At 44.2% G+C, this 15,263-nt stretch overlaps 1 protein-coding gene across 1 annotated transcript in view; it reads right to left on the bottom strand.

Annotated features, from left to right (window-relative positions):
• Nucleotides 1-15,263, bottom strand: part of LOC123759848 (uncharacterized) — a 210,735-nt gene that overhangs the window by 49,461 nt on the left and 146,011 nt on the right. The window contains exon 4 of the mRNA XM_045745106.2: nucleotides 2,409-2,544. Coding sequence (XP_045601062.1) covers nucleotides 2,409-2,544 — 136 coding nt within the window. The remainder of the gene's footprint in view (nucleotides 1-2,408; nucleotides 2,545-15,263) is intronic.

The raw sequence follows: 15,263 nt of genomic DNA on the forward strand, positions 1-15,263 counted from the left end.
TGAAATTATAGATTCAACTAACTTTCCCACAACAGACGTTTAGCTAATTGGCCTATAGTTTGAAGCAAGTGATATATCTCCTTGAAAATTGATACCTCATTAGCAACCTTCCGCGACTCTGGCACTGTTCCTGACTGTAATGATTTATTAAATATGGTAGACAAGGGGGCCGCAAAGCTCCTCTTTACATTCTTTAATCACCGTGGTAAACACTTAAATCAAGATGAAAATAGATAAAAATCTATGAAAATTCAATTTATCAATGCAATCGGAAACATTGAAATGGAATCAGAACATTTTTAGTGTAGCGTGTGTTGCTGTTCCGTGCAACAGATGGTGCTGTTTCTTAAAAAAAAAAAAAATTTTACTAGTCACATGTGTGGCATCTATACTTTTACCTACGAAATGAGTGGTATTGTAAACAACACACCTCAATTCCAATGCAATGTCACACAAAATAATTAAATAAAAATGAAAATAAATCGAAATCTATGAAAATTAAGTTTATCAATGCAATCAGAAACATTGAAATGGAATCGTAACATGTTTAGTATAGTGTGTGTGTTGCTATTATGTGCAACAGATGGTGCTGTTTTTCAAAAAAAGCATGTTTTTACCAGTCACAAGTGTGGCATCTATATAGTAGATATATAAAAACTGGCACGTATTCCAATGGAATGTTGTGTCAAAATTTCAAAGCAATCAGTGAAGAATTTTTGGAGATTACAGCATGTGTTGCCCTTACGTCCAACAGACGGTGCTGTTTAAAAAAAAATAGTTTTTTCCTGTCACAGGTGAGGCATGTATATAGTAGGTATATAAAAACACGCGCCTATTCGAATGCAACATTGTGTCAAAATTTCAAAGAAATCGGTAAAGAGGTTTCGAAGATTTCCCTCACGTGAAAAACACATGAAAAACACATTTTTTCAAAAAGCATGTTTCTTTTTTACTGTCCCAAACGTGACATCTATATAGTATGTATATAAAAACCCGCTCGGATGCGAATGGAACGTTGTTTGAAAATTTCAAAGCAATCGGTGAAGAACTTTCGGAGATTAGCGATTATGAACAAACGAACATTTACATTTTTATTTATATAGATTATTAATTCAATCATGTGGTTGGTGTCAGTTGGGGTCACGTTACTATCTTAAGGTTTTCAGGGCCCTCTCTTCCGTTTGATGGGCCGTAAAGAAGTTGCTGTATAATATTATAATAGTAGTGACCGGTGATGTACTGTTGTGTGGTGTATCTCAAGTCGCATGGCGGCTGCCCTTCCTATTAATGATTTCCTCGACACATCCATTAGATTATCGATTATTGACCAGGACTTGACCAGGACTCTAGCCGGTTACTCGTCAACCTGCTTCCACCTGGAGCCGTGTGTGAGGTAGCGGTTGATATAGGCGTTGACAAATTCGTACAGCACGTTCTAGCAGCCTGCAGATCGTTCCCAACCAGAGTATAGCACTTTACATGCTTATTCTTTGAAACCAAATTATCGTATATTAAATATAATGTGCCACATAACTCGAACTGAATATCCACAAATACTTTAAATTTATACCAAATATATGTGTGAATTTTCGATTAATTTCTTTTAGTTTTACAATCAAAGATTATTCATTGTGAAATAAAGTTGAAAACAGGAGAATGAATCTCGGCCCTGCATAGCGGATCTCAGGAGATCTCCCTTCCCTGGGAGTGGGAATAATGCCACACAGAGTTCTGCCAGACGGAATGCAATGCTTGCAATTCAGTTTAATCGTTTAAATGAAAAGTTTATTTTAAAGAGAACACCAGAATTGCCCTCAAGCTGACATTGACACTCTCACATCCTTCTTTCTCGCTCTCTGATCCCTCATGCTGCCTCTGACACACACCCCACTCTGGCCCACCACCTCATTTTGTCTCACTCATCCTCCATACCTCAGTTTCCCCCCCCCCCTACCTCACAATGCTTCACTCACCTACTTCACAGTGCCTCACTCCCCCAACCTCACAGTGGGGGCCGGTGGCTGAGTGGACAGCGCTCTAGACTCGTGGACCTAGGGACTGGGGTTGGATCCCAGGTGCCCACGGAAAAACAAATGGGCAGAGTTTCTTTCACCCTGATACACCTGTTACCTAGCAGTAAATAGGTACCTGGGAATTAGACAGCTGCTACGGGCTGCTTCCTGTGTGTGTGTGTGTGTGTGTGTGTGTGTGTGTGTGTGTGTGTGTGTGTGTGTGTGTGTGTGTGTTTGTGTGTGTGTGTGTGTGTGTGTGAAAAGAAAATTAGTTTGTTAGTAAGTAGTAACAGTTGACTGATTGACAGTTGAGAGGCGGGACGAAGGAGCTGAGCTCAACCCCCAAAGGCACAGCGAGGGTAATATACACCTGGGTGAATACAGTGCCTCACTCACCGACCACCGTCATGTTGGCAGCATGGTCGTCAGTCTCGAAGTAAGGCTTATCGCCCATCACCTCACAGCGGAAGGTGCCGGAGGTGCCTCTTGTCACTCCCTTCAGCCGGACGGACGCTCCCACGCTGCACTCTTCCTGGAGGAGACCCAACATGGTTATGACACGAGCTGATACATGGTCGTGTGTGTCCTCATGACCACACATGGTCGTGTGTGTCCTCATGACCACACATGGTCACCACTGTGTTGCCTTCACAAGACCACACATGGTTACACTGCATGTTGCCATCTCAAGACCTCATGTGGTTACCACCAAGCAATTCGCAAAGTGCACACGAGTATAAAAGATCACTACCACACATTTCCAATGTCATGTCAAGGTTGTGCTCGCTGGCTGACAAGAAAAATGCCTAAAATCAAGCCGTATAGCAGTTTTTCCCATTCCGTCTCATCTTCCCCCTGGCCTGCATTAGCTTCTCCGAGAACCATGAATATTCAGGGGTTAAAGTGAGAGACTTTGCTTCCATGAGGTACCAGAGGGGAAGCTTCAGTAGCCCATCAGATGCATACAACCTTACAGGAAGATATAACCACAATACAGTAGACATGTTGTAGAATGAATCTCCTTATACGATTATCTATTAACCTATTTTTATATGTAATAAATTAATTGCATATATAAATGAGGCAGCAACTGTGCGCTTAATTCTATAATATGAGGCATAACATAGAGGAATGCCACTTAACGATACTAACGAAGATTAAAATGAAAATCAAAGTATATATATGAGTAAATCTGTTCAGGAAAATATATCTGAATCATTGGGTGGTCTGCTAATTAACTGACTAATTGTAAAATATAGTTCTTCCTAACCCAATCACTTTGACTGGACGGTAGAGCGACGGTCTCGCTTCATGCAGGTCGGCGTTCAATCCCCGAGCGTCCAAGTGGTTGGGCACCATTCCTTCCCTCCGTCCCATCCCAAATATCCTGACCCCTTCCAAGTACTATAAAGTCGTAATGGCTTGGCGCTTTTCTCTGATAATTAAAAACGCACTAATCAGAGATGCTGTGGATAACTGCAATAGATGCTACAGCAGTACGTGGGAGTATAGTGTTCAATACAACGTAACGGTCAGTCTTGCTGAATGGGCTGACGTTGCTTCTAATTACAAGGCAGAGACATTCTTGAAAAGCATTTGTAGCGTATTATAACAATGATACTGTGTCAATTTTTCTGATGCTATTAGAGACTTGAAACAAATATTATGAGAGAATTTAGTTAGGTTGACACGTAGTAGAGAGAATTTATTTAACAAACTTTTGTATGGGTATGAAGTATGGGACCTATAAAATGCAGACCTTGTTAAGCTTAATTACAAATTGAGAAAATGTTGAAGATGTATCTTGGGTGTCCATCCTTGCATTCACTGCAATATCCTACCTGGCCTCATGTCCACACCTACACTTGAAGAAATCATTCACAAACGAATGATGTCCTTGTGTCTGAATGAGATGATCTTTCTAAAAAATTTGACTTTTTTTCCTTCAGGCAGTCACTAATTACAGGCAACTCCATCTTTTCTACAAATGTCAGATGAAATACAACTTGAAAATTGGTGTCATTTAATGGAATAGCAGGTCGTCAGAACAGAATAAATCGATATGTCAGAACAGGTAGAGACCCACAGTTGGATATTTCAATCTATTGTGGAACTACTGTTAAAAAAATTGGTTTATGGACAGATTTTGAGTCATACTAAAGTCAGATCAGTGTTTCAGGAGCTCTAAATGTGGAGTGATTATAATCCGTGATGGCTGCCAAACATGTTATTTAAGAAAGATAGCTGAGCCCTGGAAACACAAACCGAAACTGTCTCTATTTTTCCATTTGTTACAACTTGAAATAACTTTATTACAAGTTGTAGCAGCTTTGTTACATCTTGGCTTAACGTGTTTATGACGTATTAGAACGTTGTTACAACTTGCTATATTGGTTGTTATAACTGGTTAGGTGGTGTTAAAACTTGTTCGAACGTTGTACCAACGTCGTAGTTTCGGTGTGTGATTGGCGGGAGGATGTGAAAGATGTACACAAGTTCATGTCATGGTTTGAGTATATTAGTCCTTGTCTTCTCATTATCCTAGTTTTGTGCTATAAATTGTGCCAATATATTTTATCGCTATAATGGAAAAAGACACTTTGTTTCCCAATTATATATATAATATCACACACACTTGCAAGAACACGCAAGTTATATTTAAACAAATTAACTTGATAATTCCCTTCCTCCCCTCCTATGAAGCATCGAACCCTGGCCCACCAAGTGGCAGTCCAACATGCCAACCAACGAGGAGGCGACAAACCACACGGCACCTCGGATGCATTTCCGACGGTTCCTTTCATATAAAAGGGGTGACGCCGAGGAAAATAAGACTCGCATCCCTACCAAAACAAAATAACACAAGACACACAAGACACACACACACACACACACACACACACACACACACACTCAGGACGGAGTGACACAGGACGGTGGTCAGGGAACGACAAGGGTAGGACGGCGGTCTGCGAATTACTTCGATATTCTCGGGATATTTACGTACCAGTGAGCCCAAAACATAGTTTTTGGTCATATGAAGGATACAGCAATGCAGTGATAACGCAACACAGTGAATTCTTATAACGTTGGATAAGAAAAAAAATTGAAAAATAACGAGATTGTGGCAAGACGGTGGCACCAGAGGCCTGAGAAGGGAAGAGCTTGGACCACCACGTGGGAGGACCTCTGGCGGGGACGTCAACAATTAAGGCGGACATCGCTTCATAAATCACCTAATTGTGCTGTGGGATGCTTACTCGGAGGTGAGTGCCTCTCAAAGTCAGTCATACAAGGTGTACAGTGTTTTTTATATAGTAATTAGCTTTGAACATAAGTTAATTAAAATACGAAAAAGAAGCTCAAGAGCCTCAGCTTGGTACTAGTTTCTCACACCTGTGTGTTACATTACACCTCCACTGACAAGATCTACCCCCCCCCCCCATCCTAACCATAACACGCCAGTGTAAACACACACGCACACGCACGCACAAACCAGCCTACCGCCAACCTCACCTCTCACCCCAGGGACTGACCCTCCATACCTCACCCACCTGATTGCCCTCCTTCCTCTCTTCCTCTCTGCCTACTTCCCTCTCTCCCTCACTCTCCCTCACTCTCCCTCCCTCTCACTCCCCTTCACTCCTCCTCTCCCTTTCACTCCCTCTCTCTCTCCCTCTCCCTCCATCCCTCCACCAGTTAACCCCCCTCCACCGTGCCACCTCCACAATAAACACACACACACACACACACACACACACACACACACACACACACACATACACACACACACACACACACACACACACACACACATGGGGGCCTCGTATCCTGGTGGATAGCGCGCAGGACTCGTAATTCTGTGGCGCGGGTTCGATTCCCGCACGAGGCAGAAACAAATGGGCAAAGTTTCTTTCACCCTAAGTGCCCCTGTTACCTAGCAGTAAATAGGTACCTGGGAGTTAGTCAGCTGTCACGGGCTGCTTCCTGGGGTGTGTGTGTGTGGTGTGGAAAAAAAAAAAAGTAGTTAGTAAATAGTTGATTGACAGTTGAGAGGCGGGCCGAAAGAGCAAAGCTCAACCCCCGCAAAAACACAACTAGTAAACACATACACACACACACACACACACAGAATGAGAGGAGGGGATGAACCAGCCTTGCTTGATCTGATATTTACCCTAAATGAGTCGGATATAAGGGAAGTTAAGTTGGAAGCCCCCTTGGAAATGAGTGATCATAGTGTATTGAGCTTTGAGTACCTGGTTGAGCTGGGAATTATCACCCCCAAAAAAGAACTGGGAACCAAAGGGCTGGAGTACCGAAAGGGAAACTATGAGGAAATGAATAAATTCCTATGGGATATACATTGGGACACTGAACTCGGAACCAAGTCCGTACAAGACATGATGGACTATGTCGCCCAAAAATGTCAGGAGGCTGTAAGCAGGTTTGTCCCAGCCCGACAGGAAAAAACAGAGAAGCAAAGGAAGAATCCGTGGTTTAATAAGGAATGTATAAAAGCAAAGGAGCAGAACAAAAGGGCATGGAGGAACTTCCGTAATAACAGAACACCAGAAAGTAGAGAGAGATACCAGAGAACCAGGAACGAGTATGTCAGTGTGAGAAGAGCAGCTGAGAAAAGGTATGAAAATGATATACCTAATAAAGCCAAGACCGAACCCAAGCTACTACACAGTCACATCAGGAGGAAGACAACAGTGAAGGAACAGGTGATGAAACTTAGGGTGGGCGAGGACAGGTACACAGAGAATGACAAAGAGGTGTGTGAAGAACTCAACAAAAAGTTCCAGGAGGTCTTTACAATAGAACAGGGAGATGTTGCGGCGCTAGAAGAGGTGGCAGCAAACCAGGTGAGCTTGGATAGGTTCGAAATTACAAGAGATGAGGTCAAGAAGCACCTATTGGAGCTGGATGTGAGAAAAGCTGTTGGGCCGGATGGAATCTCGCCATGGGTATTGAAAGAGTGCGCAGGAGCACTTTGCCTACCACTCTCCATAGTGTATAGTAGGTCACTGGAAACGGGGGACCTACCAGAAATATGGAAGACTGCTAATGTAGTACCAATATACAAAAAGGGTGACAGACAAGAGGCACTGAACTACAGGCCAGTGTCCTTAACTTGTATACCATGCAAGGTGATGGAAAAGATTGTGAGAAAAAACCTAGTAACACATCTGGAGAGAAGAGACTTCGTGACAACCCATCAACATGGGTTCAGGGAGTGTAAATCTTGCCTTACAGGATTGATAGAATTCTACGATCAGGTGACAAAGATTAAACAAGAAAGAGAAGGGTGGGCGGAGTGCATTTTTTTGGACTGTCGGAAAGCCTTTGACACAGTACCCCATAAAAGATTGATGCATAAGCTAGAGAAACAGGCAGGAGTAACTGGTAGGGCGCTCCAGTGGATAAGGGAGTACCTAAACAATAGGAAGCAGAGAGTTACAGTGAGGGGTGAGACCTCAGACTGGCGTGAAGTCACCAGTGGAGTCCCACAGGGCTCTGTACTTGGACCTATCCTGTTTCTGATATACGTAAATGATCTCCCAGAGGGTATAGACTCATTCCTCTCAATGTTTGCTGACGACGCCAAAATTATGAGAAGGATTAAGACAGAGGAGGACAGCTTGAGGCTTCAAGAAGACCTGGACAAGCTGCAGGAATGGTCGAACAAATGGCTGTTAGAGTTTAATCCAAGCAAATGTAATGTAATGAAGATAGGGGTAGGCAGCAGGAGACCAGATACAAGGTATCACTTGGGAGATGAAATACTTCAAGAGTCCGAGAGAAAGACCTGGGGGTTGATATCACGCCAGACCTGTCCCCTGATGCTCATATCAAGAGGATAACAGCAGCAGCATATGCCAGGTTGGCTAACATAAGAATGGCCTTTAGAAACTTGTGTAAGGAATCTTTCAGAACATTATATACCACATATGTCAGACCAATCCTGGAGTATGCGGCACCAGCATGGAGTCCATATCTAGTCAAGCATAAGACTAAAATGGAAAAGGTTCAAAGGTTTGCCACCAGACTAGTACCCGAGCTGAGAGGTATGAGCTACGAGGAAAGACTACGGGAATTAAACCTCACTTCGTTGGAAGACAGAAGAGTTAGGGGGTACATGATCACCACATTCAAGATCCTCAAGGGAATTGACAGGGTTGATAAAGACAGGCTGTTTAACACAAGGGGCACACGCACTAAAGGACAATGGTGGAAACTGAGTGCCCAAATGAGCCACAGAGATATTAGAAAGAACTTTTTTAGTGTCAGAGTGGTTGACAAATGGAATGCATTAGGAAGTGATGTGGTGGAGGCTGACTCCATACACAGTTTCAAGTGTAGATATGATAGAGCCCAATAGGCTCAGGAACCTGTACACCTGTTGATTGACAGTTGAGAGGCGGGACCAAAGAGCCAGAGCTCAACCCCCGCAAGCACAACTAGGTGAGTACAACTAGGTGAGTACACACACACACACACACACACACACACACACACACACACACGCACGCACACGCACGCACACGCACGCACGCACACACACACACACACGCACACGCACGCACACAAAGACACACACGGACACACACGCACACACACGCACACACAGACACACACACACACACACACACACACACACACACACACACACACACACACACACACACACACACACACACACAAAAAGCCTTTGATACAGTACCGTACAGGTTTGAAACTCAGATGAGTCACAGAGATGTTAGGAAGTTTTCTTTTAGCGTGAGAGTAGTGGGGAAATGGAATGCACTTCAGGAACAGGTTGTGGAAGCAAATACTATTCATAATTTTAAAACCAGGTATGATAGGGAAATAGGACAGGAGTCATTGCTGTAAACAACCGATGCTCGAAAGGCGGGATCCAAGAGTCAATGCTCGATCCTGCAGACACAACTAGGTGAGTACAACTAGGTGAGTACACACACACACACAGGTCAAGCGGGATGGTAAGACAACAGAATGAAGCTGGAGGAGAGGGACTGGACGAGTCATTCATGGAGATGATTGCTAAGGCATGGAAGGAAGTCAGTGGGGAATTGAAGGACCTGAGGGAAACTATATGTAAGCTGCAGATAGAACTAAGTGCAGCACAAGAGGAGATAAAAAGCCTAAAAACAGGCCCTCATCAGACTCTGGCCCAGGGGACCAACCCCCAGGTGCCAGGAGATGTAGCATTGGCAGGGACCCCTACAATTGGCCCAACCTTTGCTGAAATGCTCAAGAGCCCAGGAGCAATGTCCACAGTCAAGGAAGTTGTAATGAAAGCAGTAACCTCACAGGAGGCAGCTAGATGCACAAGCCAGCTAATGGAAAGGAAAAGAGCTGTTGTAGTGGTAGGTGTGAAGGAACAAGAGGGCTCCACAAGGGAGGAAACGAGGACTAAAGACAAAGCTGCAGTGGCAGGGATATTAAAGGAGATAGGAATGGAAGGGGCTGAACGAGACATAGAACAGTTTTTCCGGATTGGCCAGTACAACAGAGACAAAAAGAGATTGATCAAGGTAGTATTCAAGAGCGAGGACATCAAAGAGGACATCCTAGTAAGGAAGAGCAAACTGAGGCATGCAAGGAACTACAAAGAGGTATATGTTCAGAGGGACATGACCAGAGACGAGATAGTAAGGACAGCAGATGCAAGGAAAAGGCGCAAGGAGAGGGAAGAGAGCCAGGGAACCTCAGCCTCCAACCCAGCAATCCCAGAGGGGAGTGGGGACCCCAATCCAGCAACCCAGGAACCCCAGGGGGGAATGCAACACCCCAGCCCACCACCCAATAGGGCCCTCCCTACCCCCCAGCACAAACCCTTCCTTGCCCCTGCATAATGCCCATCATGAAACCCAAATCCTCCCCCTCCCCTTACCCCAAGTAGCCCCTGCTTTCCCAGCCCCTGGTCTTCTCCCTGCCCGCAGGCCTGAGCAAGACCAAAGCCCTCTATCCCCCACTCCACCTCCCTCCAAACCCCTGTCAACTACACCGCAGGAGGGCATGCCCTCTCCCCAAGCAATCCCTGCTCCCTCACCCTCAGGACTTCTTCCTGCCCCAAGCAGGCCTGAGGAAGACCTAAGCCCTCCACCCCCCACTCCACCTCCCCCTGAACCCCTGGCAACTGCCTCACAGGAGGATGAGCCTACCCAAGTAGCAATGACCATAGAACAACCTCCTACACTTGTAGGGAGTGTGAGTGAAATTGGATGTAAGAAAGTGAGCTTCAAGGTAATGTACTCAAACATTGATGGGATTACCAATAAAGCAAGTGAACTGGCAGAAAGGGTGCAAGAAGAAAACCCAGATGTAATAGGACTCACGGAAACAAAATTGTCAGGAGTCATAACAGATGCTGAGCTTCCAAAGGACTACTATATAGTAAGGAAAGAGAGGGAAGGGAGAGGAGGTGGAGGAGTGGGCCTGCTGATAAGGAAGGACTGGAGTTTTGATGAGATGGAAATTCCGGGCTGTGGCGGATTCAGAGATTACATAACAGGAACTATAACAATGGGTGAACCTAAGATAATAGTGGCAGTCATTTACAACATGGCAACCATTAATATAATAGAGAGAGCAGCTTCAGTTGCCTGCAGGAATGGTACAAGACTCATAATCATGGGTGATTTCAACCATGGAAAGATAGACTGGGAGAATGGGGACCCACATGGTGGTGCAGATACGTGGCGAGCTAATCTCTTGGAAGTGGCAACAAGGAATTTTCTGAGCCAGCATATCAAGGAACCCACAAGAGTGAGAGGCAATGATGAACCAGCTAGACTCGACTTGATATTCACCCTGAATGAGTCAGAAATAAGGGAAGTCAAAGTTGAAACCTCCATAGGAATGTGACCACAGTGTACTGACCTTTGAGTACTTGGTGGAGGTAGGGATAACCTATCCAAGGATGGGAGTGGAGGGGAAAAGACTGAATTACCGAAGAGGAAAATATGACGAGATGAGGAACTTCCTCAGGGGAATACCATGGGAAACAGAACTTAGAGACAAGAATGTGCAGGTCATGATGGATTTTGTCACCCAAAAGTGCCAGGAAGCTGCAGACAGGTTTATCCCCGTCCAAAAGGAGAAAAACGAAAAACAACAGAAAAACCCATGGTTCAACCAGGAATGTAAGGTAGCAAAACAACTGAGTAAAAGAACATGGAGAAACTACAGAAATAACAGAACACCAGAGAGCAGGGAGAGATACCAGAGGGCCAGAAATGAGTACATCAGAGTGAGGAGGGAAGCAGAGAGACAGTTTGAAAATGACATCGCAAGTAAAGCCAACAAAGCTGCTCCACAGCCACATCAGGAGGAAAACAGCAGTGAAGGAACAAGTGATGAAGCTGCGGAAAGGGGAGAACAGATACACAGAGAATGACAAGGAGGTGTGTGAAGAACTCAACAAGAGATTCCACGAGGTCTTCACAATAGAACAAGGAGAAGCCCCTGCACTAAATGAGGAAGTGGCAAACCAAGCAACCTTGGAGGAATTTGACCTCACCAGTGATGAGGTCAAAAGGTGTCTGCTGGAGCTGGATGTGACAAAGGCTGTTGGGCCTGATAGAATCTCACCATGGATACTAAAGGAAGGTGCAGAAGCACTAAGTGTGCCACTCTCTATGGTGTATAACAGGTCACTGGAAGCAGGAGACTTACCAGAAAGTTGGAAGACAGCTAACGTGGTCCCAATATACAAAAAGGGTGTCAGGCAAGAGGCACTGAATTACAGGCCAGTTTCCTTAACTTGTATACCATACAAGGTGCTGGAGAAGATCGTGAGGAAAAGGCTCGCAGAGCATCTGGAGGGAAATAACTTTGTAACGCACCACCAACATGGGTTCAGAGATGGTAAATCGTGCCTCACAGGTTTAATAGAATTTTATGACCAGGCAACGAAAATTAGGCAGGAAAGAGAAGGGTGGGCCGACTGCATTTTCCTGGATTGCCAAAAAGCCTTTGACACAGTACCCCATAAAAGGCTGTTAAAAAAGTTGGAGCAACAGGCAGGAGTAAAAGGGAAGGTGCTCCAGTGGATAAGGGAGTACTTAAGCAACAGGAAACAGCGAGTAACGGTTAGAGGGGAGACATCAGAGTGGCGAGATGTCACCAGCGGAGTCCCACAGGGCTCAGTACTTGGACCCATCCTGTTTCTAATATATGTGAACGATCTTCCAGAGGGTATAGACTCATTCCTCTCGATGTTTGCTGATGATGCAAAAATTATGAGAAGAATCAAGACGGATGAAGATAGACAGAGACTACAGGATGACCTGGATAAACTGGAGGAATGGTCTAGAAAATGGCTGCTAAAGTTCAACTCGGGAAAGTGTAAGGTGATGAAATTAGGCGAAGGGAGCAGGAGGCTGAACACAAGGTATCATCTGGGAGGGGAAATCCTGCAAGAATCAAATAGAGAGAAGGATCTGGGGGTTGATATCACACCGAACCTGTCCCCAGAGGCCCACATCAAAAGAATATCATCAGCGGCATATGCTAGACTGGCCAACATAAGAACTGCCTTCAGAAACTTGTGTAAGAAATCTTTCAGAACCCTGTATACCACTTATGTAAGACCAATCCTGGAGTATGCAGCTCCAGTCTGGAGTCCATACCTAGTTAAACACAAGACAAAGTTAGAGAAGATTCAGCGGTATGCCACCAGACTCGTCCCGGAACTGAGATGATTGAGCTACGAGGAAAGGCTAAAGGAGCTGAACCTCACATCCCTGGAAAACAGAAGAGTAAGGGGAGACATGATAACCACCTAGAAAAAGTTGTCTCTTCAGAGGTTGCATGGCGTTGGGTAAGGCAGGTCCTAGTCAACAACGGCTTCTCCAATGGTTTCATCGAAGACATCATAAGAAGGAAAGTGAAACGCCATGCAACCTCTGAAGAGACAACTAACACAACACCTATACCCCCTATTAGACTATTTTACAGGAACTTCTTTTCCACAGCTCATAAAACGGAGGAAAGGGTCCTGAAAGATATTGTTAATAGAAACGTTATCCCTACAGACAAAAATCAGAGGATACAACTGACGATTTACTATAAAACCAGATAAACGGCCAGCCTACTCATGAGAAACTCTCCAGACACAAAGCAGAACGCTTTAAAAGAGACCAACGTCGTCTATGCCTTCAAATGCCCTCTTGGGGATTGTAAGCTCCAAAAAAACCAGTATATAGGCAAGACAACAACATCTCTTTCTAGGCGTTTAACGATGCATAAGCAACAGGGCTCCATTAAGGAACATATAATCTCTTCCCACAACCAAACCATCGCCAGAGAAATCCTTGTAAACAACACAGAAATCATCGATAGATACAGCGATAGCAGACGGCTTGACGTTTGCGAGGCACTACACATTAAAAAGTCAACACCAGCAATCAACAGCCAACTAATGCACAACTATATTCTACCCACCTCAAGACTCCGCTCCAATATAGAAGCATCAAGAAATATGGACCAATAGGCTTTCTACAATCACTTCCATTCAATACCCATTGTTTCGTGTTCTGTCTTGTGTTGATGAAATTAATACCCTATTAATACCCCATCCACCTCACTCAGACTAGAAATAAAAATGAATTTTGGAGAATTGATTTTTGAATTACCACCAACAGTGAAAAGAAATGTACGAAAGATTGAGAAAATTCGTGTTAGAATTATTAATCTTACTTTTTCGGTCATATTTAATAATATATGTCTACAGGAAAGACTGCTACCAAAATATACTAATATATATGTATATATATATATATATATATATATATATATATATATATATATATATATATATATATATATATATATTATAATAATAATAATATTGTTATGGGTCTTGGCCCACTGTGTATGCCGACAGAGTCGCCAATTACTCTTCGGTGTACTCTGGCTTAAGAGGAGTCGATGTTCCTCTAGCGGGGTCGACGGTGTCCACTCTGAAGTGTTGCAGCACCCTTCTCTAGAGCTCCTCACCAATGGGGCCCTACTCACCTCCCTAACCCCTGCGCTGCTCTTGTGATTATAGCTTGCACCACACCCAGGCGCAAGAAATATAACAAAAAAAATCCTCTTATAAAAGTGTTCATTTGTGTTCCCCGACCACAGGAAAAATAAAAAGTAAAATCGTAGGAGACGTATTTTGGCTGCAATAGGGCGAGGACGTCTGGCAAAATTGAGGCGGTGACAGAGCAAGCATCAGAGGCAGGTGAGCTCTGCCAGAGCTGTCAGGAGGGAGTTGAACAAAAATATTATTACCTAATTATTTCAATGTATCTGATTTTTCCTTAGTTTTTTGCAGTAATATTATTCAGTAATGTAATATATTTATATAATAAAATGTGTGAATCATCGCTAGGCTTAAAATTATGGTGTGCATATTAGTGATTCAATTATTACATTCATAAAACAATAAACAAATAGTCAGGCTGTTATTACACTATATACACATGTTATATATAAGTATCTGCATGTTTTGTTCACCATAGTGAACCACTAAGTTGGTATGGTGTCAAAACAACGAGGAGTGGCCGCCACACACCAGTGCCACCTCCTTCCCTCCTTCAACAACAGCTCACTCGCCAACATTCCTCTTCCAATCAAACTGTTTTCGTTGTTATTCACTAAATACAGACGTTATATATAAGTATCTGCATGTTTTGTTCATAACGAACCACTAAGTTGGTATAGTAAGTTCAGACAGCAACAGAGGTCTCCACACACACACAGCCAACGCTGCCTCCCCTCCTTCACTCATTTAAATTTAAATTAAATTTTGCCCAAGGGGCGAGTTTATTGGGCAGCGCCACTCATCCTGTGAGTAGACACACCGCCATAGTGACAGTATTGGGCAGCGCCACTCATCCTGTGAGTGGACACACCGCCATAGTGACAGTATTGGGCAGCGCCACTCATCCTGTGAGTGGACACACCGCCATAGTGACAGTATTGGGCAGCGTCACTCATCCTGTGAGTGGACACACCGCCATAGTGACAGTATTGGGCAGCGCCACTCATCCTGTGAGTGGACACACCGCCATAGTGACAGTATTGGGCAGCGTCACTCATCCTGTGAGTGGACACACCGCCATAGTGACAGTATTGGGCAGCGCCACTCATCCTGTGAGTGGACACACCGCCATAACAGCCTGTACAACACTCACCAATAGACAGTAAACCCGCTGGGTTGTTCAT

Source organism: Procambarus clarkii, chromosome 8 (assembly GCF_040958095.1).
Source record: "Procambarus clarkii isolate CNS0578487 chromosome 8, FALCON_Pclarkii_2.0, whole genome shotgun sequence".
Lineage (NCBI taxonomy): Eukaryota > Metazoa > Arthropoda > Malacostraca > Decapoda > Cambaridae > Procambarus > Procambarus clarkii.